A 23,737-nucleotide genomic window follows, 5' to 3' on the forward strand; every position below is an offset into this window, starting at 1 on the left:
GTAAGAACGTGCGAAACCACGGGGTGGTATTTGAAGTTTCCCCCAAAAAAACACGAGGTGTCGACAAAATTGGGGAAAGCGGAGCATCAGGGGTTCCACCACTCCGCGATGGCTCCTCCGAAGAAATCGAAGAAGCCGAAGCGAAAATCCAAGGATTCTGCTGCATCTGGAAGCAGAAGCACCGCACAGATCGGCCCCGCGGAAGCCAAAAACTTGGAGACCGAGTGGTGGTACAGCTTCTTGCAGAAGCAGAGCGATTCCGGTAATTTTGATCCATTTTTTTCGGCTCATTTTTCGCTCTAATCCTTCAAAATCTCCGTGGGTTTTGTAGATTGTAGGTGATTCTAGCCCCCAAGTTGGTAAATTTACTTGCTTTGATGCGTTTTTAGTAGAAATTTCTACTAATTAGATGCTTGATTACGCCTGTCATTCAATCTGACATGCAAACCATGTGCAGTTCCAATCTCTGGTTCAATATGACATGCGAATACGAAGGGAAAAAGGGCACGCTTTTAACCATTCTTTGAGCTAAGGCCCGATCTGGATGTAGGTTTTTTTTTTTTTTTTTTTGGGTATGATTGGAAGGGAGGAGTTTGATTTTTGCTCCTTGAAAGGTCTTAAGCATCCATGATTTGATAGGATAGCATATTTCAACCTGCATGCGAAATGTTTGATCTTATTCCCGAAAAAATAACTTACGATCCTGTTTAGATGCGTAAATATCTTGTTTAGTGCATCTCCATGATTTACTTGAAAAGCTTGTACATTTCGTACGTGAGAAGTGTGTTTTCAAAGTCTAAAATTGGATACTTTATTCGATATTCAAGTTGTTTTTTTCCGGAAAGGGTAAATCACCTCGTATATGAAATATACTATTCTACCAAGGCGTAAAAATCAAACTCCTTTTTGTTTTACCATCATACTATAAAATTCTTATACCGAATAAGTTAATTCTTGGATAACTTATTTCTGACATCCGAACAGGACCTAAGTGAATTTAAAAAGATGTGTTGAATAAGATGTTCGTGCATCCAAACAGAGCCTGAAATATACTGGGAATGTTTATTACAAGGAGAGAACAACACTCCATCTCTTGGTGAATGTATTTGCTGGTTTACGTGTATCATCCATCGACTCAACACTAGAATTTGTTTTCAGAACCTGTGCAGACTCGACTTAAACAGTCATCATCGTAAAAAACAATGATAAATGATCTTCTTGTAACTCTCCTCTAATTTTTTTTATTATGAATTTGGATATTTATTAGTGTCTTATCAAATTTTCCTTCTCAGCTTTTTTTTCGGTGATTCGTTTCTTAGTTGTGTTTTGTCTTCTATGGTCCACATTTTTCTGCAATTCTGGTCTCCAAAATGATGCAGACATTTGCAGCTAATGACATTAGAAATTTCTCCCGAGCAAATTTTCCTGCAATAGAGTTGCTTGAGTAGGTCGATATGGTGGCGATTTCTTGTGTTTCCGTTACATATTATCTTTTCAAAACCTTTTTGCCGACCTATTTGTGAAAAGTGTCTATACTGAGCTACAGATAGTAAAGCATGTAATGAACGGTTAGTCAAATAAAAGATAGATGATTTTTGGAATGTATTAGAACTAATAGCCTTCGACTTGCTGCAAAGATATGTTCCTTTGTCCATGAATGCCTTCAATGTGATCAGATATGTTAGTTTCTTGCAGAATGGTGAGTTATCACTATTGCAGTAAGCGGGTCGGTACTCATTTCTCTTTTCCTTCTCTTTTTCTGTGCGTGATCAAATTGCGACGCTTCTCTTTTCTTCTTTCAGAGTATTGTTTGATTGTAGTTTTCCTCTCTGAATATTGTTCCTTTATGAATAGTTTTGTAGTCTTTATTTTTTATCTTTATTATATAGGTTAGTGTTTAGGTAGTTGAGCCGAAAAATGGGAAAACTTGCGGCGCTTTAGTAAGTGGGATGGGACATATTTATAAATCATTGTGTTGCTCGTAGCTTCTAAAGCACTATCGTTTAACATAGAACTTACATTAGAGATTTTATACCAGAGACAGATTTTGGACCTCAGACCTTTCTAGCATGATGCTACAGCGCTTCCTTTGCGTATTTTAGCTGGATATTTATGTCAGTTCAACCTTTCTAGCTATTACTTTACCATGTTTCGCTATTGATAGCTCGGCAGAGTGCAAGAAATATTAGAGCGGAATATGTTAAGCAACTTTTGCCTGATTAGCTTGCCTATTTGTATGAACATCTTTATTTTCTCTCTCAATAAATTTATAAAACATTGATTTCAAACTCAACCTACAGGAGTAACTATTCCTCCTGACGAGGGTGAAGCATTCAAACATTTCTTCAGGATATCAAAGAAAACCTTCGAGTACATCTGCTCTCTTGTGAGGGAGGATTTGGTGTCAAGGCCTCCTTCCGGCCTCATAAACATCGAAGGGAGGCTTCTTAGTGTCGAGAAGCAAGTCGCCATTGCCTTGCGAAGGCTTGCATCCGGCGACTCCCAAGTGTCTGTGGGCGCTGCTTTCAATGTTGGCCAATCCACGGTTTCCCAGGTGACATGGAGGTTCATCGAGTCGATGGAAGCTCGCGGCAAGCACCATTTAAACTGGCCCAACCAAGCCCGAATAGAGGAAATCAAAACCCATTTCGAAATGGCTTTCGGCTTGCCCAACTGTTGTGGGGCCATTGGCGCAACCCATATTATAATGACTTTACCTGCAATAGAAACATCTGATGATTGGTGCGACAAGGAGAGAAACTATAGTATGTTTTTACAAGGGGTCGTCGACCATGAGATGAGGTTTCTTGATATTGTAACTGGTTGGCCAGGAAGCATGAGCATCTCCCGCCTTTTGAAGCACTCATACTTCTTCAGGCTTTGCGAGAGCGGTAAGCGCTTGAACGGGCCCGCGAAGAAGCTTGTAGAGAACGAGGAGATTAGGGAATACATAGTAGGGGATGCGGCCTACCCTCTTTTTTCATGGCTTATGGTTCCTTATGAAGGTAAAAGCCTATGTGCCTCGATGAACACATTCAATGCCGGGCATACAGCAGCGAGATCACTCGCGTCAAGAGCGTTGTCGCGGTTAAAGGGCACGTGGAGGATACTGAACAAGGTCATGTGGCGGCCGGATAAGCACAAACTGCCCAGCACTATCCTTGTTTGCTGCTTGCTTCACAACATTGTTATCGACTGTGGAGATGAATTGGATGCTGACGTCGCCCTACCGGAACATCATGACGTCGGATATGAGGAGCAGAGTATGCAGCAAGAGGGTTCCTTGGGGCAGGCGATGAGAGAGATCTTAACAAAATATTTGCGGCCCATTTGAAGCTCCTTGTTAGAAATGAATATGCTTTTATTTCTTTTGCAAATGTTTTGCGCAATGCTGTCGCTTATCTTGCAAGTTTGAACTTGTTGGTTCTCGGCAAGATGCTCATCTGATGCTAAATGTTGATTCAATGATAATCATTCTCTTCCCTACCTATTATTCTCAATACTTACTACTTATTTCCCAACCTTACAATTGTTACAATCTGGTCCTAAACATTCATGTTGTTGCGACTTCACCATATCGCTTAAATTTTTACATTGAAGTATACATAATCATCATATCATTTGATAATTATGTAACTGGAATTCGACAGGAAAGGTAAGATTGCAACAAAAAGTAAAGATTGCGGACCGAACTGTAACAATTGTAATAATATTCATTGATCATGCACATACATCCCTGAGAACTCAGAATGAAAGACATGCAATAGCACACACATATTCACATACATGAACTGAAAACAGAATACGGTGAGAGGCAGAGGCTGCGAGGAAGAGGATGGCAATTAGAGAACACGCCGATTTGTTGCAGGAAATTCCGTTCGACGGTTGGCTCGTAGTCGAAGGTGTGATCTTGGATTCAACCCCTGCATCAGAAATAAAAGGTAAAAATCATGGAATTTCAGAGGATTAGATTGTATTCAGAGTATACCTGATTACATACTAATGTTTAGTACTTTTTCATTTTATGTAAATCATCGTCGAACCTGACGTACCGGTCGGGATTGATGATGTCGACGGCGGTGTGGTGCTCCTCGGGGCCGACGGTGTGGATGGGGTCTCCTGTGCAGAGTTGGTCGGGGTCGACGGTGTTGCTGGTGCCTACGGTGTCGGGCTGGTCGCGACGCCTGGTTTGGCAGGGTTAGCGGTAGCTGCCGGAGACTCCGCTCGTGCACCTGCTGCAGCTGCGGTAACCATTTAAAAGAACACAATTTTTCGATCCGAGTGCCTTCAATTCACTTGTTATGAAAAAATTTACAATGGCTTGTTACAGGTAGTGGTGTTTGAACCTCACAGGCACCCGGAAGCTCGAGGGCGCGGGTTTCGCAAATGATCATGCCAGGGGATGAAGCGGGTGGCTGAGACCGAACACTGCCCGCAAGCATGGAGCAGCACGAGGAGGAGGGCGCCGACGTGTTGCCCGTGAGGAAGTCGAGGCAGGGGGCGAGGCCCACGATCACAGCCGCACAGTTGGATTGGGCCGAGGCACAGTTCGCGAGCAGTAGTCCCACTGTAGCCAAGGCTACAGTGAGCATCGGAACGCTTGGAACCATTCTTTCTGATTGGATTGGATTGGATTGGATTGGATTTCGAAGGGGTTATAAATAATTTTGATAGACGAAAAAAGGAAAGAAAAGTTGAAATTGGGTTAGTTTTGGTGACCAACTTTTCCTACTAGAACTGTTGTGGGATGTTGAAAGATCCATTTTTGTGTATAATAAAACTATTAATTATAAGAGATTTGAGTAGGTGGTAGTACGATTAGTTAAGGGTAGTTATTTTATGTTTCCAATAACTTTTCCGGGTGACAAAAATTTCAAACTCCGAAATTAATGGAATAAATTATGCTAGGATTCTCAAATTAGTAGCACAGTTGGTATGTTTATTTTAAAAAATATATAAAATGTCATTATATTTTTGCATGCCAATTTTTTATTTTTCAAGGTATTGTAATTTTAGTAGTTATACTATTTCTCCTCTAAAATGGATAATTGAAAGTTTGGAAATGTGATCCACGCTGTTTAGTTTTTAGTCTTTATGGCAAATTTTTTATCTTGGTACCGTCACTATTTAGTGCAGTTGGTAAATATTTCTCTTTCGGGCAGCGTGATTTAAATTTGATTTCTGATTCATGAAGGATGCGTGCATGTGTGTGACTCACGTACATCTAAAGAAAATTAAGAAAAAACCTCATCAGTGAATAACGAGGTTATGTAGAGAGAAATTAATATTTCCTTTTGGGGCAGATTCGGAGTGAATTTTAAAAAATCTTAACCCGAGTACCAAAATGAAAATCCAAACTCGAACCCGAACCCATCAGATTTTGAAAATTCGAAACCAAAATCAAATTCGACAAACAAACCGAAACCTGCAAAAGAACCAAAAATTTGAACCCAAAATTAATCATTTTTTCGCCAAATTTTTAAAAACATATCATATGCAAATCTAAAATTTTAAAGTACAAATTTAAATTCTATATATTATATAATATAATATCTGTTGGGATTCGGGTTTGAGTTGAGTGGAGATAAAAACGATACCCTGGAACCTGAATCCATGGACTTTCCGTTTTTTATACCCGTAATGGAAACCATACCCGTTATAGTACTTGTTAAACGCAAAGCAGCTCTGTTCGGGTTGAGGTTCAGATAAGATCCTGGGTATCCGTGCCCATTGACATCCTAATTTCCTCTGTAATGTATACAATTTTTTTCCCCCATCCAAATTAGTTCAAATTCAAAATCTCAGCTTGTACATTTTAGCCAAGCAACAATTGGCCCGGCCCAGCCAAATTTTGAGAACCTTTGCATCAAATACATGGTGCGTAGTCCAGAGTAGGGCTAGTAATTCAGTTTGCTGTTCGTGAGCCAGCTCGGGCTTAGCTCGAAATAAGCTCGAGGTTGATTTAATAAACGAGCCGAGTGCGAGCTAAAATTTTCAGCGCGAAATTGTAACGGGCCGAACCTGAGCTAGGTTAAGCTTGCTCATGTATTACACGAGTCGAAAATAACCTGATCGTAGCTCGCTCGTATTAGGCTCGTTGATAGCATTAGTCGGAGGATCCCACACGTGCGTTATAAAATTATGTTTTCACAAAACCGTTGTAGAAATTATTTATAAGAATTGCTTTGCAGAGTTTTATTGTAGGTTTTTTAATCATATTTTATCTTCTTTAAAAAAAAAGACTTTAATGTAGTCTAAAATAACAAATAATATTTTTATTCAACCATCCAAATTACAACATCTACAAAATATAAATCCCAAATATCAAGAATACAAAACAAGCATGAAATAACCAAAAAAAAAAAAAGAATACAAAACAAAACAACAACTACACTCAAACAAACGACTCAATGTGATAAGTAAACCACAGTACACAATATAAGAGACTGGAGCAGTAGTAATCCGTAGCACTCTAGAATACGGCAACGGATACTAAAGCCGCAAGGAATAAGACGGAAATCGTCGCCGACTTTGTAGAAACCCCATCGGATGATTGGGCTGTGGTGGAAGGAGTGGTCTTAGAGCCTGTTCCTGCATTAAAAAAAAAAAAAAAAAAAAAAAAAAAAAAAAAAAAAAAAAAAAAAAAAAAAACCCTGTAAAAATAAGTTCAAAAATTTATTAAGTATTTGTTTTAATTTTTTTATATTTTATTATTGATTTATTGGCACGAAGGTGACAAAATTTAGATTTTATATTATTTTATTTATTGTGACCATCGTTGTTTAGAACAGTTAGTTATTATCTTCTTTTTCAAACTATAATATTTTTGTTTATATACTGCTTCGATGTTGTGTACGCTAATTAACTTTTAATTTTAAAATATTAATCATTAGTAATAGTAGGGACAATAATCTAAAAGTGTTCGCTCAACTAGTCCACCTACTCTTATACGTACCCACTTATAGACCATTCAAACCCATAATTTTTTTTAAAAAAAAATTGTGTTGCATAATTTAAATTAACTTTAGTAGCCATGCAATTCACCTGAGGCACTTGGCACTGAGGGTGTGGTCGGCGTCGTCGGCGTCGCAGGCGTGGTAGCGCCACTTGGCATTGTTGGGGTCTCCGGCGTGGTCGGCGTCGCCGGCGTGGTCGTAACAGGAGTTGGAGAAGCAGTCGGCGATGCAGCCGGTGCGCCGGAAACAGCTGCCACAATCAAAATCATTCCTCCAATTTTAGCCCAAATTCAACTCAAATTCAAAATTCTTAGCGTAGATTCAGATGTCGGAATAAGTTATCTCATAATAATTCGCGCTTGCTTACTATATATAAAATTTGCTATTGTAGTAGATATCTTAACATTAAGAGATATACCGAATAATATGTTCATGCATATAATGTGAGAGATTTGAGTTTACGTACCGTTGCATTGGCTAACCGGCGGGGTTTTGACTTTGCAGGCACCGGGGAGCTCGAGTGCGCGAGTGTTGTTGATAGCGACACCGAGGGACGAGGCGGCGCCACCCAGCACGGCACAGAGGCACTGCGGCTGAGACTGCAGGATGCTGGAAAGCGCCGAGCAGCACGGCGAGCCGGGGACGGAGGTATTGCCCGTCATGAACCCTAGGCAGGGCGCCAGGCTGATGATCGCCGTCACGCAGCCCGTCTGCGCCACGGCGTAGCGGGCCGAGAGGATCGCAGTGGCGACAGCGAAGGCGAGGCCTAGAGACATGATTTTGTGGGCCATTTTGGGGGATGATAACTTTATATGAAAGTGTGTATCTAGTGAGAGTGTGTGAGATGTTGTTGTAGAGTTTGTGTTTGTGTTGTGATTGTGGAGAGGGGGGGGATTGATGGATTAGGGTTTATAAAGAGGTAGGGCGGTGAGGGTGCAAATTGGGAACCAAATTGGTGGCCAACTTTTTCTACTAACAACTCTATTTGGACTTTGAAAACATTTTGGAGGGAGAGTGTGGTGGCAACTAATAATTCTCAAGTAAATTATTGCTTATACCCGGTGCATCTAAAAACTTCTGTCATTCATTCCATCTCATCCTTCAATTTGTACAGTCTTAACTGTTATCATAGCTCATCTAGTTTTTAGATCAGAAAGAGACTGTAACTCAGTGTGGGGCTGGAGATTGAAGTATAAGATGACACAGATGATGGGGATAATATGTGGTGCGTAGAGTATGTAGACGCACCGGGTGCACGAAAGGATTTTCAGAGGGGTGTTGGTAGGGATAAGCTTTGTTTTTTTTATGGTTGGCCACCATCTCTCCTGCCCCCTTGCTTGTTCCAACTAGAATATTCCTAATTTTTTTTTTTACTACTATTATTTGGACAAAATTAATTTCAAAAACTATTTGGACAAAATTTTATGAGAAAGCTCTCCTATAATTATTAATATAAGTGTTAATAATATATTAATATTAGTCCTCAAAATTATTTTCTTCTACCCGAAAAAGAAATATGATAATTTTAGGTTAATAAATTATTCTTATATTTTTGTGCATGATGGAAGCTATTTTATTTTTAATTAACTGTTTCAATTATCTGTTGCATGAAATGCTTTCCAATAAATATTTTGCACTTGGACTAATCCAGTCCATGTGTGATGTGGTAAACCAAGTCCAATAAGTGTTTCTCCTACCAATCTTGCAAAAAAAAAAAAAAAAAAAAAAAAAAAAAAAAAAAAAAAAANCTTTTTTTTTTTTTTTGTCTAAATAGAGTTTAGGAAGGGAGTGCTCACCTACTTTGCTTTCCTTTTATTTCAGTGATAGAACATTCCAAATGTATATTATGAATTTAGATACCAAATTTTATATTTTTCAAAATTATTTGTGTAGTGACCGAAAGTTCTCAAAATCGATAAATTTAATGACTGATGTAATTCGAGTGTAAGAATATATGGTGTTCAACAGCCCAACTTAGATAAATTTTGATTTTTTTTTTCACTATCTAGAATAAGATCAGTACTTCTACTTTAAAATTTATTTTTCATTATCATTTTAAATAAAATTTTTATTTTTCAGTTATTTATTTTGAGACCACTTAGTCGTTAGATAAGAAACGTTAACAAACCGTAATATTTGATTTCAGATACTTTCAATAATATAGACTATGCCTATTAAAATTAATCGTGGATTCAAATGTCTTATCATTAAAACAAAGCATAAAAAAAGACCTCAATTTTGACACTATTAAAGATAGGGCTACACTATTACGTACTTGACCAGTTCACCATTAAGGTGGATTAGGTAAACTGGTTAATTAATCCTTTAATAATTGAAGCATTTTGTCTAAATTCTTAATTAATTGTGCTTTATATGCAATCATATCTTATAATAATAGTTATATTAATCAGATAATCACATATAATTTTAATTGTACCAATGCATGCATGTGGTTGCTACAAAGAACTGTTAAATTATTGGTTTGGTGAAAGAGGCTCACATGAAGCTCATTATCGATAAGAGGAGACAAGGAAATGATTAAATAATAATATTCTTTATTAATTTTACATGTAATTAGTGACAATTAGGGTTTAACATGCCAAAACTTTACGTCATTAGCTATGTTTATGTGCGTAAACTAGTTTATATATATAAAAATGTGGAACTAATTAAAAGTTTACCTAAAAAAACTCTTGCTAAGTGAAACACTCGAAATAGATTTCTGAGGTCCAAAAATATTAATTCTAATTAGGATATAGTATTGTTTCATAAAGTTTTATTTACAAAACAACTGCATCATACCCATTTGAATAATTGGGCGCCACATTTTTATATATATAAACTAGTTTACAGAAAAAAAGATAGCATATTATATGCTCCGTTCATATTTTTAAGAAATGAATTTAGCTGAAAATTCGAATTTAAAACTTCGGAAACCAACCATTAAACCTTTTGCCGATTATGTTTCATAAAGTTTTTATTTACAAAGGGTGGCATCTTTGGTTTTCTTTTTCCTCTTTTCTAATATACTTTTTAATATATTATTTATTCTTCAAAAATTAGTTTCAACTATTCAAACTTTACATAATTATTTTAAAAAAGTCATCTAAAACTTTTTTTTTAAAAATAAACTATATATTTTATAATTAATTAAAAATATTTTTAAAATAAAATTACAATACAAAAAAAATAAAAATGTACTAAAATGAACTGGCCCGTAACTCGGCCCGACCCGGCCCGGCCCGGTTCGGGCAGTGGCCCATGTTTGGCCATAGCCCAACAAAAGGTCACCCGGACTGGCCCGGCCCGGATGTTATTTTGGGTTGGGCCGAGCCACCTTGTGGCCCGTTCCGGCCCGAAATATCTGGGCCATGCCAATCTGACGTGGCCGAGATTACACCCCTATGGACTTGATCGTTACATTTTATATGAGAGCCGATTCATTATGAGATGGATCTCATATAGCCTGGTGATCTTAGGCTACAGAAGCACTAGAAAATTAGATCCCGACTAGAATATCGTGAACTAGAGAAGAGGAGTATGAAACCACATAATTAATTTTATTTTTAAATAGAGATGGTCATTTGTTCCGCAGGGTCTCTGATACATTTTATTTATTTATTTATAGGGGTTATTGGGTTACACATAGTTAGAATTACACTGCAGTTGTAACTGTATGCAAATCTAAATCTAATGTTTCTTTTGATACATTTGAATTCAATTGCTACAGTTACAATTTCACGAAAAGGCTCAATTGCAATAGTTGAAACTGCAGCTAAATTAGTCGTAGTTCCAACTGAAGCACTTGAAAAGAGTGATTTTAAATATAGATAAGCTTATCTCCCTAATAAATATTTGTTTTTTCTTTCCTACATAGAGGGTAATCTCACCCTCTTATATAGAAAAAAAGATAGAAATTCGTAAATATACTTCTCAACTATACGCAACCAAATAAAATATTTATAACTGCAACACTCTTCTGCATGCAATCAAACAAGATGCATATAATTATAATTACTGCATTCCAATTGTATACACTTTTAACCTTACTACGTACATTTATAATTTTGTCGGACCCTCTTCGTTTCTCCATAACTAATTTTTAGATTGAATTGAAGTTCATATGGAAATTTTTTTCTAAACCGCTGCTTGCTTGATAGAAAGTGAATGGCTTCAAAAGTGTCGCTACTATCCCAATTTTTTTTATTGTTTTATTAAAAATTTCGACACTAATACCTAAAAAGGTGAAAGAAAAGGGCTTTTTTATAAAATAACCCTCCAAAATTTAAAAATTAGAGAAATAATCCTGTCAAAATTTTATTTGAAAAAATAACACCCATTTTGCCACGTAAGGGTCACGTCAGATTTTTGCTATGAATGCGGTGAATCATTCACCGCCTTCACATACATATAATGAAGGCGGTGAATAATTTACCACCTTTATAATATATATGTGAAGGCGGTGAATCATTTAGTGCAAAATACTTCAAATTTATCGAAATTTGTCTAAGTTCTGAAGTTAAACACAGATAAGACGATGAATCATTCACCGTCTTCACATATATATTATGAAAGCGGTGAATGATCATTCACCGCCTTCATTATATATATATAAAGACAGTGAATCATCCGCCGCCTTTATAGCAAAAATCCAACGTGGCGAAAGGAGGGTTAATTTTTCAAACAAAATTTTGATAGGATTATTTTGCTAATTTAAAATTTTTGGAGGGTCATTTTATAAAAAAGCCCGAAAGAAAATTACAGTTGTTAATTTTTTAATTTTTTGTTTCTATTTTTTAATCTCTGATAATTGACTTCGACGTAATCCTAGACAAAGTAATTTGCGGCATTTTTAGAATTTAACTTATGTCGAATCAAATAACAAAAACACATATTTACGACTAAAAATAATTTTAGTTCCCTCCACTTTTCGTTAAACAAACATGCTCTGGACTTAGCTCCGAGTCTAAACTCGGTAGCGACTCAGTTGGGTTTCGTTCACGAAACCCAAATTGAATCCGAACCTAACCCGAACAAATCGACCCTTGCGGTTTCGTCCAAACAATGCCAAGAAATTTGCACTCGCGGTCGCAAACCAACCACACCTAACCATTTTGGACCCTGTCGAATTCCCCGAGCCACTAAATTTCCGCCACGTGTAGCTTTAATTCTCACGCTAACGTATTCATTTCTAAAAGCTTAGGTCCCATACACATTCCCACCTAACTTAAGCCGTTACATTTTTCACAAGTAATCAAAAATTAGCTATAGTCGCTAACTACCATAACCAACCCTCAATCTACCTCAAATTTCATCATACACCCTCTTACTATATATATATATATATATTATATATATATAGACACACACACAGGAGTACTTATCATCTTTAACAAGTTCTCATAGTACAAAAATTTCATTAATCCCTCAAAACTTAGATCAAGAGATATGGAGTTCATTAAGCATAATGTTAGGGAGATAATGCTTCTACTAGCCGTGATTTTAGTTTTTGGGGCTGCGCCGATCTCCGGGCAGGTCGCGTCGTCGTGCACGAGCTCCCTCATTTCGAGCTTCACTCCGTGCTTCAACTTCCTCACCGGGAGCACCAACGGCGGCGGCAGCGGGTCTCCGACCACCGACTGCTGCAAGTCCCTTGCTGGGGTCATTACCAGCAGCACCAGCTGCATGTGCCTGATACTGACAGGAAATGTCCCTTTTGGCCTACCAATCAACCGGACCCTGGCCATCTCGTTGCCGCGGATCTGCCGCTCGATGTCGGTGCCCCTGCAGTGCAATGGTTCGATCATTTCGACTCGAAATCTCTACGAATTTTTTCAGACGTAATGAATTTGGCCGAGTTTTCTCTTAAGTGACAAATTTTTATTTTTATTCTTATTTGTGTGTTGCAGATGTTGCCACTCCACTTCCTGGCCCAGGTACTCTTCTTTAAATTGTGATAGAAACATTTACACTTCTCCCCAAAACCTTATAAATATTTACATAGTAGCCCCTAACTGCAATCCACATTTTGTAACCTAACAGGTTCTTCTATTGCATTTGGACCTGCACTTCCCCCACTAGGTAAGATTTTTTTTTTTTTAAAAAGTTTGAAATGGTCATATGACAATATACACTAACATTTTATTTTTTTTTCAAAAATGTTCGAATTGATCGATGCAGCACCGACGCCACCACAATCGTCGATTCCTCCTCTAACCACATTCTCACCACCAGAGGCGACTTCCCCATCCCCCTCGTCGTCGGTCGAGCCCGTGGCTCAATCACCGACCACTGGAGATCGAGGAGTAAACCAAGGCCAACGACCGCTCGTGTTATCGAGCTCGGCGACGAAACACTCCCAATACTACTTAGGGTTTACTGCACTTTTCATGTTTGTGTTTAGAGTGGTGGTTTTCTGAATTAAACGAGATTAGAGTTGCATATTTATCGGTGTTCGCCGAGTGATATACATACATACATACATACATACATACATATAGATTTATATAAATATATATAGGGAGAAAAGAGTGTTATTGTTTGTTGTTGTTATTGATATTATTTTGGATTGTAATTATTTCTGATATATTGATAATATAATTGGTTTGATTTGTTTAAGTTTTCGCATCTTGATTGGAGTTGCGACTTTGTTCTAATATCATGATAAATAATATCAAATATATAATGTTTTTCAGAAGTTAAAGCTATTGGAAAAGAGATTTTTAGTGGTTTATATTCAATAGAATCTTTTCAAAATCACATAAAATTTATATAGTAAAAGAAAGTGACAGTCATACTTAACAAGTTGTAATTAAATTTAATAGCTTTGTTACGTACATTTCTCAGTTAATTATATATAATAGTACTAAAAAACTATTATATTTAATTCATAAAAACTTTAAGTATTTTAAAATTATGTTTGACAAATTGTGATCCTTGATTTAATTGCTCTGTAATTTTGAAAGAATTATAAAATGTTACAATTCACACTATTATAGCTTTGGCTCTGTTTGAAATTATAGAAAAATTTCGTTACATGTAGCGATCAAAAAAAATAAATAAATTATATACAGTGAGAAATTACCGTAAATAAGATATATTATTTATATCTTAAAAAAATAGAAGTATATCTTCATATGCTTTAGTTCCAATTTGATTTTGCTAAATAACATTAGGTCGCCCTTGATACCAAACCATTCATTATATGACTTTTAAAGGTAAAAATATACAAAACTTATTTGAACTAATATTTATTTTAATACAACAACTTATGTGCGTGCGCGCGTGTAATCTTACACTCTTCGCATCTAAGGGTTCACAAAACTCTTTTGAACTTTAGTTTAAAAAAGAAAAAAAAAATGTTCATAAGACTAGAAGGCGGATACCGGACTTTGAATAAACGTATATAAATCTTACACCAAATTTAGAGGTATACAGATAGCATTGCTCTTAAAATATGTTTGGTTTAAAATATTTGAGACTTAAAATGAGAATCGAAATAAACCATTTTCATTGTTAGTGCTTGGATTAAAGGATTGAATTTCGATTTTTATTTAAGAGGATTTATTTGAATCCTTCAAAAGTGACTCCCACTTCCATTGAGTGATTGAAAAAAAAAAAAAAATCACTAATAAATTATTTGAATTTAAATATAAATCATATAAATTCATTAGATTAAATTATAACTTCAAATTTAAATATGAAATATTAATTTTGAATATAAATTCTAATTTTTAAATTTTTAATTTATAATTCTAAATTTAAATTTCGACTTGGATCTTGAATTTGAATTGCAAATTCCAATTTTAATTTCAAATTGTTATTTCAAATTTAGATTCAAATTTTCATTAAAATTTTGAATAACAGATTTAAATTTTGATAAAAATGTAAATTTTTTAATTTCAATTTGAGCATGATTATGATTATGATTCCGATTCTTTTTATGAAACAAACAAATTATTGTTTTATCAATTCCATTTTCGATTTCAGCTCATTTCCATTCCTATTCCCATTTCGATTCCTCTTCTGAATGCCCTTAAAGTAACCAATAAGTCAAAATTTTGCACCAAAAAAAAAAAAATCATAAAATGATATAAATTAAATAAATTGGAAAGAATAGATGTGAAAATTAAAATTTTAAAAAGTTTAGACAATCAGATTAGAATGGGCTATAATTAAAGATAAGATCAATAAAATTTTGTCCAAATGGCCTTTTTAAAGAGCAATTAGTTGTTGACCAAACCTCAGCAATGATTTCACTTTCCATAAAAATCAAAAGGATGTGTTGACCAAGAAAGGAGGTAGCATCCAAATTCACCAACAATTTATCAAACTACTCTATTGTGCAATGTTGCCCAAAAGATTATTCCCCTACTAAGAAATAATTTAAAAAGATTTTTAATATTCCTGATAACTTATCAAACTGATATTAAATAAATCATGTCATGTGCATTAAGAAAAGAAATAATGTCAGATGTAATAACCAAGATTTTTATGTCACTAATAGCCAACTACTCATCCAAAATTTAAAAATCGGTTTTCTTTCAAATAGTAAGGCAGTGTTTGGATTTGGGATAAGGGGAGGGATAACCCCTTATCCACCTTTATACCCAAACGCAAATTTTTTATCCGAAAATAGTAATTTTCGGGTACCTAAAATAATCTGGTATAACTATGTCCACCAACATCTTCATTTTCTATATATAACTATCCACTATTTTTCTTATTCCATATTATCTATTCAAACGCTATTTTTCTTATCCTCGGAAATAACCCAATTTTCATCCAAACGCTATTTTTCTTATCCCCATACTTGTATCTATCCCTGTAATAGCTAATTCTTGCTTATACCTGAACCAAACGCTATCTTTAATGAATAAGATTGATTTACCGACCATACTTAGTACAGATGGCGAAAGTTTTTGAGTTCGAATTACGCCAGACTCACATCATTATTGATTTTCTTTTATTTAACTCAAATCACATCTTGGGCCTAATAAAGTCTCAAACCTAAACATGAGAGAGATAGTTCTCTGCACGCTGTAACTTTTGTTGATATTTATATATCTAGCTGAAATAATTCCCAAAAAAAGTAAACGAAAAAGTTATTAAGACTATCGACAAAATCTAAGCAAGACTAAATGAATATAATTTGTCTACAATAAAATAAAACTGACTCAGTTAATAACTTTAAATCCTTTCCGTATAATATTCCAAGTTGGTCAACATTTGTTCTCCTCCAAGAACAAGCAACTCCTTAATTTCAATGTACTAGTAGAACAGTCATATTTAAATATAAACCTCCTTAGAATCACTTACACTCAATCAAACAATTTCGTTGCAAAGTAGGAGAAACCGTTCACCAACAAAACCCCACCTCCTCGTACACCCCCCCCCCCCTTATAAAAACCCCTCAACCTTAAACATAATTCACCACCCCAACACTCAAAAGCAAGCCAAATTAACCAAATATATATCTCTCTTAGCTTTGTTTGTTCAAAATGTCTCTCAAAATGCTCGCGCTGTTCTTACCAGTTCTTGCCGCTCTGTCGGTGGTTCCGAGCGCGTCGGCGCAGTCGAGCTGCACGGCGGCGCTGGTGAGCCTGTCGCCGTGCCTGAACTACATCACGGGGAACGAGAGTGAGCCGTCGAGCTCGTGCTGCTCGCAGCTCGCGACCGTCGTCCAGGCGGAGCCGCAGTGCCTCTGCCTGGTGCTCAACGGCAGCGCGTCCTCGATCGGGATCGCCGTCAACCAGACGCGCGCCCTCGGCCTCCCCGCCGCCTGCAAGGTCCAGACCCCGCCCCTCAGCAAGTGCAGCAGTAAGAACACCCCCGGGAACACTTTGAATTGAAGTTGTCTGCGTAGTCCCTCTGCTATCCTGATATTGCACTTCGAACCATGAACTTTTCCGCAATATCTGGATCATTTTAGGGACTATGCATACATTTTACCCCTTCAATTGCTCAAACTACTAATGTTAAATGCAATTTTTTTTTAAAAAAAAAAGGAAATTCTTATTAAATTTTGCTATGAAATCTTTAACAGCAAATGGTGCACCCACTGCTGCTCCAACCACACCATCCACAACCACCCCATCAACGCAAAATGCTCCTGCAGTAAACTCTCCACCAGGTAAGAGAATTTACTAAATATTAATGAATTAATTACTAATTAGAGGATAAATGAGGGATTAAATCCAAACTATTCCCCCTTTTTCTACCCAAAAAAAGAAAAGAGAAAAAAGCTTAGGGATGGTTAGTCTGGTCAAAAATCTGATTTTTCTCTCAGTTGGCCTGGAATTTTTAAAAGATACAACCAAGAGAATAAGAATAGTAATCCTATTTGACCTTCTCATGGAAAAAGCTTGTCCTAAAAGTTAACATCAGACAAGAAAACTCAGATATTCCAACAACAAAAAAATCTAGAAGCATTTGCACTAAAATCCCTCAAGAGCTTCTCTCTACAGCAGAATCAGAAACTACATATTACAGCTACTAGTTTTTGGAGTTCAATATCTAGTTTCAGCTTTTCACTAGAACAGCATCTATAGACTTTTCTAGCTGCAAAACAACTACAGTTAAAAGTAGAAACAGAAGTGCAACGAAAGAGGAATTTACGAACATTGAACCTCGGTGCAGGTGAAGGTGGATCGAAGACAGTGCCGACGTCAGCCGGAATTGCTCTTCAAACCCCGGCCCCTTTCATCTTCTCCCTTCTCTTTGCTGCGGCATTCGCCTCCTCGGCCTTTTAGACCTGCTTCTTGTTCAGCTGTTCTTAGGAGATACTGTGACATGTTAGATGCATCATTTTGATTCATTTGGATGTATGGATTACATCCTATGTTTATGTTTGCTTTTGTGAGTGTGCTTTATTTTTGAGCTTATTTCATTTGTACTACATTACTTATAGATAATATTTCTTTTCCTTCAATAATAAATCAACACAGTTTACACTTACAAAGACATTTCAAAAGAAATCATGTATCAGGAAACCATAATAAGCAGGTAAACAAAAGATTACTGCAGTACGGAAAAAAAGAAGAAAAAGAAAGGTGCCGTAAATGATTAATTAACTGTGATTAGTAACAGCCAAAATGCAAACAATAATTTCTTCTGAAAACTTATTTTAAAGATCAACAACATGTATGGAAAACTTCAAAAAGCCCCCTTGTAGCCTAATGCATTTGCAGTGTATGACCTTGCAATTTACAGCTTCGCACTTTGCCACTAAAATAATAACTTTAGCTAAATTTTATGAACCACAAGATAGCACGATGTGACACTTTATTATCTTATGATATGCAGTTCACCATCCCGTAATACATAAAAAAATAGTCTATATGGAACAAACGCAAAAGCAGCAAACCAATATAGAACTACCGATTTGAAACACGGAATAGTAAACTGCAAATGTGCTGATTACAGAGGGCCATCCACAAGTTCGTCAGCGTGCCATATCATTCATATAAGTCACTTAAGTATGATGGCAAAATTCTATCAAAGTATAAATGAGGGAATTTATGCCTAAGCAATCAGCTAGTCATGAAGCTAACTTTCGCATCAGGAAATGAGAAAATCCCCTAGCATTCTTATCATGTACAGGGATATGTGAGCATCGACAGTGAAATAGATCAAACTATGCGCTTCAAAATTCATTAGCTTCAAATCATTCATGGCAAGTAAAATAAGATGTAGAATAACAGATAAATAATCAAAAAAAGAAATAATAGAATCATCAACATCATACCAGTAAAAGTTGATATTTGCGAAATTCTTTGCTATTCAGAACAAGACATCTATTAAAGTTTCCTCAGAAACTAAAACCATGAAACATGAGGACACCAAATGCATAAATATTGAAGTTTACAGGACAGTTATATTTTCGCCAATCAATATATTTTCGCATCACTAAATGAAAGACAAGAAGGAATGTTTACAGAAGAAAGTTTCTCTGAAAGAAAGCATGCTTGTTTACAAACAGTCCAGATGTTCCGTTCTGTATGAATTCGCATCCCTACATTCATTTGAATCTATTGAAAAGTCCGTTCATAAGAAGACAGAAATTAAGTTAAACCAGATCAAACACTTTTAACTTAATCACTCTTGATGGATTTACGCCAAGCGTACTCTCTCGCGCCGTCCTTGTCAACAATCTTTATCACGAAGTTCGGTGGGGCGATGACCAACCTAGATCGGATTTCCATTATGCACTTGTCAACCAAATCGATAGCCTCTTCTAGAGACATACCACTGTGGTAGTGCCGGTCCATCATCGACAAGCAAAAGTAGGAGCCGTAGCCGAATGCACCCTTCTCGATCTTGTGGAGTGTTGCTATGTAGTCAATGTAGTAGAGAGACGGGCCAATGTCCTTATCATAGCCCGCCAATAAAATATTGACAGAATACGGATTCTGCCAAAACAAAGCATGAAATCATCAACCCTCAAATAACTCAACTGAAATAGCATAAGATTGAAAATATAACAAAAACACACATAAAGTATAAAACCAAATAAGTTGTGACAACTGCTAGCAAAAGAGAGAATTTTGGGGTTAAAAAGTTCTGTGCTCCAGGGGTTAATCACTATAAATGCCATGACTAAATCAAACAGAAAGAATAAGATTTCTGTGTGGACAGACGCCATCTACTGCCTTCTTTTTTACTATCAAGCGAAACTTAATGAGTTTCATACCAACTTTCATTTAAAACCACAAGTAACAACTAGAAATAAAACTGTAGCGGATAAAGTCAATAGTTAGCATTGTATCTCGAGAGGTATAGTATTATGTAGACATCAGATCCAATAGATGGAAGCCAGAGAAAATAATTTTCTCAAACAGAACTTATAGCGGAGTTACAGAGAAGCAAGAATATATCAGTTGCCATAACTAATAGAATTTTGATAGGTAATTTGTTAGTACAACACAAAATTATGGACTGACAAAGGGCACTAGAAAAAAAGTAGTGCCACAAAATTTGAAGATTATCAGGAAAAACAAATCAAAATAATTCCAGTTCAACACCTTCAACTCAGGAATAATAATACCAACATGATTCAAGTATTGACGACGGTAAACAACTTTATTAAATAGGACCAAGTATGACTTGTACAGTTCCCAGTACCTCTGGAAAATCTGTTATTCTCATGTAGCTAAATTGAGCTTAGTTGACTCTATGGTGAGATTTTGTCAAAAATCACTTAAATAATGAAAAGGAAATGTACTATGACAATAGTGATAATACTCAGATAGTAAGTAGAATCTAACAAAAGAGTAAAAAGAATCAAATCATATACTGGGCCTTGCTGTAAGGTCAAGTTATTTCAACGCCATCGGTACAATAGTTGGTGTTCAGTAGGGTCTTCCGTAGGCTACTCCTAGAGAAAATGTTTGACAAACTAGAACTTAATAATAAAATAGCATACAGCATAAAAAAGTCAATAGTAACAAATCACATGATAAGCAAGTAATAGATATGTGCTAATCTAGAATCAGCACAAAAGGGAATGGTAGATGCCAAGTACTGAAAATGTTAATTCTTGATGAAACGAGCTATGTGACCTGAGACAACTACAAGAACTACACAATACACACACTATCCTAGAAAATCACAAGTGGGCCTCCAATATTCGAAATGGCAACTAGCTCAATCTTTTACCAGTTGAAAACAACTCATTATCAATTATTAAGGACCAGAAAGATTACCTACGATGCAGGCAAAAATGTTAACATGAAATTTGTGCCTCAAACCAAAAACTCAAATATTATCTAAATATCAAACAAATGCAACTCTAATGAAAGTTACAGGAGAAAGTAATACGCATTGCGTACAACAATACACAGGCTAAGTGATGGTTGAAAGGAAAATTATGAATCTAGAAGTTACTATGACCAACACATGAAATTACTTGTGTTTCTCATCCCAATGAAAAGTGTGAATGATCCTCCCATCCAGAATACTAATTAACAATGACCGATGTGATAATGTCGTTCAAGAATCAATGCTCCATAACTGATAAGCTATAATAGAAGCAATAAGAGTCTAGATGATTAGTTGCCAGATCAAAAAGATCTCATTTTCCCCTTAAACCACAAAGAAACTAAACATATACTAATACCCTGCCTCACTGTGTGATATCTTTCACTCTAGTATTTTCTCTATTAACACAAGACGAATATTAGGTTGGAAAAAAATCCCTAAAACTCAAACAATACAAGCACTTTAGAAGAAGCTAAAAAGAGCGATTCAAGATTGAAACCCTAGATCTCAAAATCAAACCACTCAAGCGGTTCACCAAATTTGATCTACGCAAACATAAATGGTACAATTCCTAACTCAAGATTAAAACCCTAGATATTCAAGATCAATCAAAAGAATATCAAATTGCCTCAAAAATAACAAATTCCACACAAATCGTGGGGCCAGAGATTCCAAATTCAACATTCCCAAGCAATGCAGCAAAGTTGATCTACAGAAACATAAAAGCAACAACCATTTTAAATTTCCGCCACTCCTACCTTAAGATCAATACTCTAGAAATTCAAGATCAATCAAAAGAACAGCAAATTGCCTCAAAAATGCCTAATCCCACAGAAACCGTGGGGGCTAAACCACAATTCTCGAAACAGATCGCAATCAAACCGGAAAAAAAAAAAAGGAAAAAAAGAAACTACCTTTCGGAGGGCAGTGGCGAGCTCGCCGCGGGTGAAGTTGGCGGCGGCGGCGGTGGTGAGGGGGATGCCGTTGCGGAACTGGTAGAGGTGGACGTTCTTCTGGATGTACTCCGTAAACTGCGCCCTGCGACCAATCGCATCGAGATCGAGATCGAGATCGAGAGATCGAGATCAAACACAAAAGAGAGACGAAGATGACGATGATGATGATGATGATGATGATGATGATCGGGTTAGGGTTAGGGTTAGGGTTAGGGTTAGGGTTTAAGGGGAACGAACCGGTCACCGGCCTCGCCGGAGGCGCCGAGGAGCTTGTGGGAGTCGAGGAGCATGACCTTGTCCTCGTCGGACTTGTGGACGAGGATGCTGTGCACCGCGGAGCTGTCGGCTGCGACCACGGCGAATCCGTCGCCCACGAGGCCGAAGACGCACTCCATTGCTGGAGCTTCGCGAGATCGAGAGGAGGAGGAGGAGGAGGAGAGGGAGAAGGTGAGCGAGAAGGGAGTAGGGTTTCGCTCTATTTGAAGAGAAAGTATACACACACAACACAAGGCCTACTTTGGCTACAAGAAAAGGCTCGGGTAAATTTGTATAAAGACACCTCAACTACGAGCTATTTATAAAATCGGCCCCTTTCAAAAATTTTTGGAATTAAATAATTTTAATTTTTTAAAATTTAAGAATTTTAATTAATAATTCTAAATCTAAATTAAAAACCCTATTGCATCAGCCATAATTAGTGTAAATCATTAGAAGGTAAAAATTAGTTTATTTAGCAACTAGTTTATCTTGACCTCAAAAAAAACTTTTAAGGGTTTTTTTATTTTTGTGTGGATGCNTTGGTACTATCAATAATATAGTAGTCGAACTCTCTCTCTCTCTCTATATGTATAGTCCTACTATTATACTCTTATCAGTATAGACCCTTTTATACTCACAAGTTTTCGGCCGTTAGATCTACCCCCTTGACTATTTTAACCCATTAGATCATATTGTGCAACCAACCATCCACTCAACTCTAGGGAACTACTATTATTATATATATATATATATATATAGAGTCCGGCTACTATACTATCGGTAGCACGGAACGCTCCGTGCTACCAAATTGTTTTCGATGATGCGGTTTTCAAATTGACGATCGGCTCCGTTAGACTTGATCTACACTATTGAAAGTGTTTGAAAGCTAAATTTCAAATTTTTTCGACATTATTTGACTAGTGATCAAACGATCTCAAAATTGATAATTTTAATAGCCGATGTGGTGTGTTTGAGAGTTTAACGGTATAAAACAATCTAAATCCGATGAAAATTTTATAAAAAATTCTTTTCACTATTTAGAGTAAGATCAGTATATCTGATCTTGAATTTAATCTGTTATCATTATTTTTTATGAGATTTTTATATTCAGCCGTTCAATTTTAGACTACTTGTTTGATAAGTAAATGGTATCGAAAAATTATGAAATTTAGTTTCTAAATACTTTTAATAGTGTAGATGAAGTCTAACGGAGCCGATCATCGATTTGGAAGTCGCATCATCGAAAACAACTTGGTAGCACGGAGCGCTCTGTGCTACCGATAGTATAGTAGCCTAGCTCTCTCTCTCTCTCTCTCTCTCTCTCTCTCTCTATATATATATATATATATATATAGTTCGGCTATGGTGCTTGTAAATGTACCAACTACTTGGTACTTGTAAGTTTTTACCGTTAGATCTACGTCTTTGATCATTTTTAACCATTAGATTATACTATTTAACCAACTACCCACTGAACCCTAGGGGGCCCACATCATCCTCACCGTACATCCCTTAATCCAAGGACCGAAAACTTATAAGTACCAATGACTTGGTACTTTTAAAAATATAGAAGCTCAATTTTATATATATATATATATATATATATAGTGAGGTTACTATGCTATCGGAAGCACGGAGCCTTCCGTGCCTTCCGTGCTTCTAGCTCGTTTTCGATGTTGCGACTTTCGAATCGTCGATCGGCTCCGTTAAACTTGATATAGAGTATTTGGAGTACTTAGAAAATAAATTTTATTATTTTTCGATGTCATTTGCCTAGTGATCGAATGGGCTCAAAATCAATAAATTTCA

General features: G+C 36.4%; 5 protein-coding genes across 7 annotated transcripts; 2 read left to right on the plus strand and 3 right to left on the minus strand.

Annotated features, from left to right (window-relative positions):
• Positions 42–4,921, plus strand: LOC109715342 (protein ANTAGONIST OF LIKE HETEROCHROMATIN PROTEIN 1). Its single transcript, XM_020240311.1, has 4 exons — positions 42–262; positions 2,301–3,941; positions 4,128–4,246; positions 4,331–4,921. Exons 1-2 carry the CDS (start codon positions 109–111, stop codon positions 3,332–3,334), a joined length of 1,188 nt encoding a protein of 395 aa, XP_020095900.1. The 5' UTR covers positions 42–108; the 3' UTR covers positions 3,335–3,941; positions 4,128–4,246; positions 4,331–4,921.
• Positions 3,694–4,628, minus strand: LOC109715345. Of its 3 annotated transcripts, none has more exons than XM_020240317.1 (3): positions 4,347–4,628; positions 4,044–4,232; positions 3,694–3,923 (listed from the first exon to the last, which is right to left on the minus strand). In XM_020240317.1, exons 1-3 carry the CDS (start codon positions 4,608–4,610, stop codon positions 3,843–3,845), a joined length of 534 nt encoding a protein of 177 aa, XP_020095906.1. In that variant the 5' UTR covers positions 4,611–4,628; the 3' UTR covers positions 3,694–3,842. The 3 variants fall into 3 exon arrangements, with proteins under 3 accessions (XP_020095906.1, XP_020095905.1, XP_020095904.1); XM_020240316.1 differs by having other exon boundaries at positions 4,053–4,241; XM_020240315.1 differs by having other exon boundaries at positions 4,044–4,241.
• LOC109715343 (non-specific lipid-transfer protein-like protein At2g13820) lies at positions 6,261–7,849 on the minus strand. The gene is made up of 3 exons (XM_020240312.1): positions 7,423–7,849; positions 7,045–7,206; positions 6,261–6,591 (listed from the first exon to the last, which is right to left on the minus strand). Exons 1-3 carry the CDS (start codon positions 7,745–7,747, stop codon positions 6,473–6,475), a joined length of 606 nt encoding a protein of 201 aa, XP_020095901.1. The 5' UTR covers positions 7,748–7,849; the 3' UTR covers positions 6,261–6,472.
• LOC109715394 (endochitinase A-like) lies at positions 12,326–17,912 on the plus strand. The gene is made up of 7 exons (XM_020240371.1): positions 12,326–12,753; positions 12,866–12,892; positions 12,999–13,037; positions 13,137–13,372; positions 16,442–16,775; positions 17,002–17,088; positions 17,595–17,912. The coding sequence occupies exons 1-7, from the start codon at positions 12,405–12,407 to the stop codon at positions 17,705–17,707; spliced, it is 1,185 nt and encodes a 394-aa protein (XP_020095960.1). The 5' UTR covers positions 12,326–12,404; the 3' UTR covers positions 17,708–17,912.
• On the minus strand, positions 18,771–22,185 carry LOC109715344 (proteasome subunit beta type-2-B). The gene is made up of 3 exons (XM_020240314.1): positions 21,908–22,185; positions 21,629–21,752; positions 18,771–19,366 (listed from the first exon to the last, which is right to left on the minus strand). Exons 1-3 carry the CDS (start codon positions 22,063–22,065, stop codon positions 19,049–19,051), a joined length of 600 nt encoding a protein of 199 aa, XP_020095903.1. The 5' UTR covers positions 22,066–22,185; the 3' UTR covers positions 18,771–19,048.

Source organism: Ananas comosus, linkage group 9 (genome assembly GCF_001540865.1).
Source record: "Ananas comosus cultivar F153 linkage group 9, ASM154086v1, whole genome shotgun sequence".
NCBI lineage: Eukaryota > Viridiplantae > Streptophyta > Magnoliopsida > Poales > Bromeliaceae > Ananas > Ananas comosus.

Excerpts from the sequence above, each read along its gene's own strand:
- LOC109715342 (XM_020240311.1), top strand. The coding sequence starts at position 109 with ATGGCTCCTCCGAAGAAATCGAAGAAGCCGAAGCGAAAATCCAAGGAT. Across the intron at positions 263-2,300 it reads GCAGAAGCAGAGCGATTCCG|GAGTAACTATTCCTCCTGAC; the intron begins GTAATTTTGATC and ends CTCAACCTACAG.
- LOC109715345 (XM_020240315.1), bottom strand. The coding sequence starts at position 4,610 with ATGGTTCCAAGCGTTCCGATGCTCACTGTAGCCTTGGCTACAGTGGGA. Across the intron at positions 4,242-4,346 it reads AGCTTCCGGGTGCCTGTGAG|CTGCAGCAGGTGCACGAGCG; the intron begins GTTCAAACACCA and ends TGGTTACCGCAG. Across the intron at positions 3,924-4,043 it reads AATCCCGACCGGTACGTCAG|GGGTTGAATCCAAGATCACA; the intron begins GTTCGACGATGA and ends TTTCTGATGCAG.
- LOC109715343 (XM_020240312.1), bottom strand. The coding sequence starts at position 7,747 with ATGGCCCACAAAATCATGTCTCTAGGCCTCGCCTTCGCTGTCGCCACT. Across the intron at positions 7,207-7,422 it reads GCCGGTTAGCCAATGCAACG|CTGTTTCCGGCGCACCGGCT; the intron begins GTACGTAAACTC and ends TGATTGTGGCAG. Across the intron at positions 6,592-7,044 it reads CTCAGTGCCAAGTGCCTCAG|GAACAGGCTCTAAGACCACT; the intron begins GTGAATTGCATG and ends TTTTTAATGCAG.
- LOC109715394 (XM_020240371.1), top strand. The coding sequence starts at position 12,405 with ATGGAGTTCATTAAGCATAATGTTAGGGAGATAATGCTTCTACTAGCC. Across the intron at positions 12,754-12,865 it reads GGTGCCCCTGCAGTGCAATG|ATGTTGCCACTCCACTTCCT; the intron begins GTTCGATCATTT and ends TGTGTGTTGCAG. Across the intron at positions 16,776-17,001 it reads GCCCCTCAGCAAGTGCAGCA|CAAATGGTGCACCCACTGCT; the intron begins GTAAGAACACCC and ends AATCTTTAACAG.
- LOC109715344 (XM_020240314.1), bottom strand. The coding sequence starts at position 22,065 with ATGGAGTGCGTCTTCGGCCTCGTGGGCGACGGATTCGCCGTGGTCGCA. Across the intron at positions 21,753-21,907 it reads TCCGGCGAGGCCGGTGACCG|GGCGCAGTTTACGGAGTACA; the intron begins GTTCGTTCCCCT and ends GATTGGTCGCAG. Across the intron at positions 19,367-21,628 it reads TCGCCACTGCCCTCCGAAAG|AATCCGTATTCTGTCAATAT; the intron begins GTAGTTTCTTTT and ends TTGTTTTGGCAG.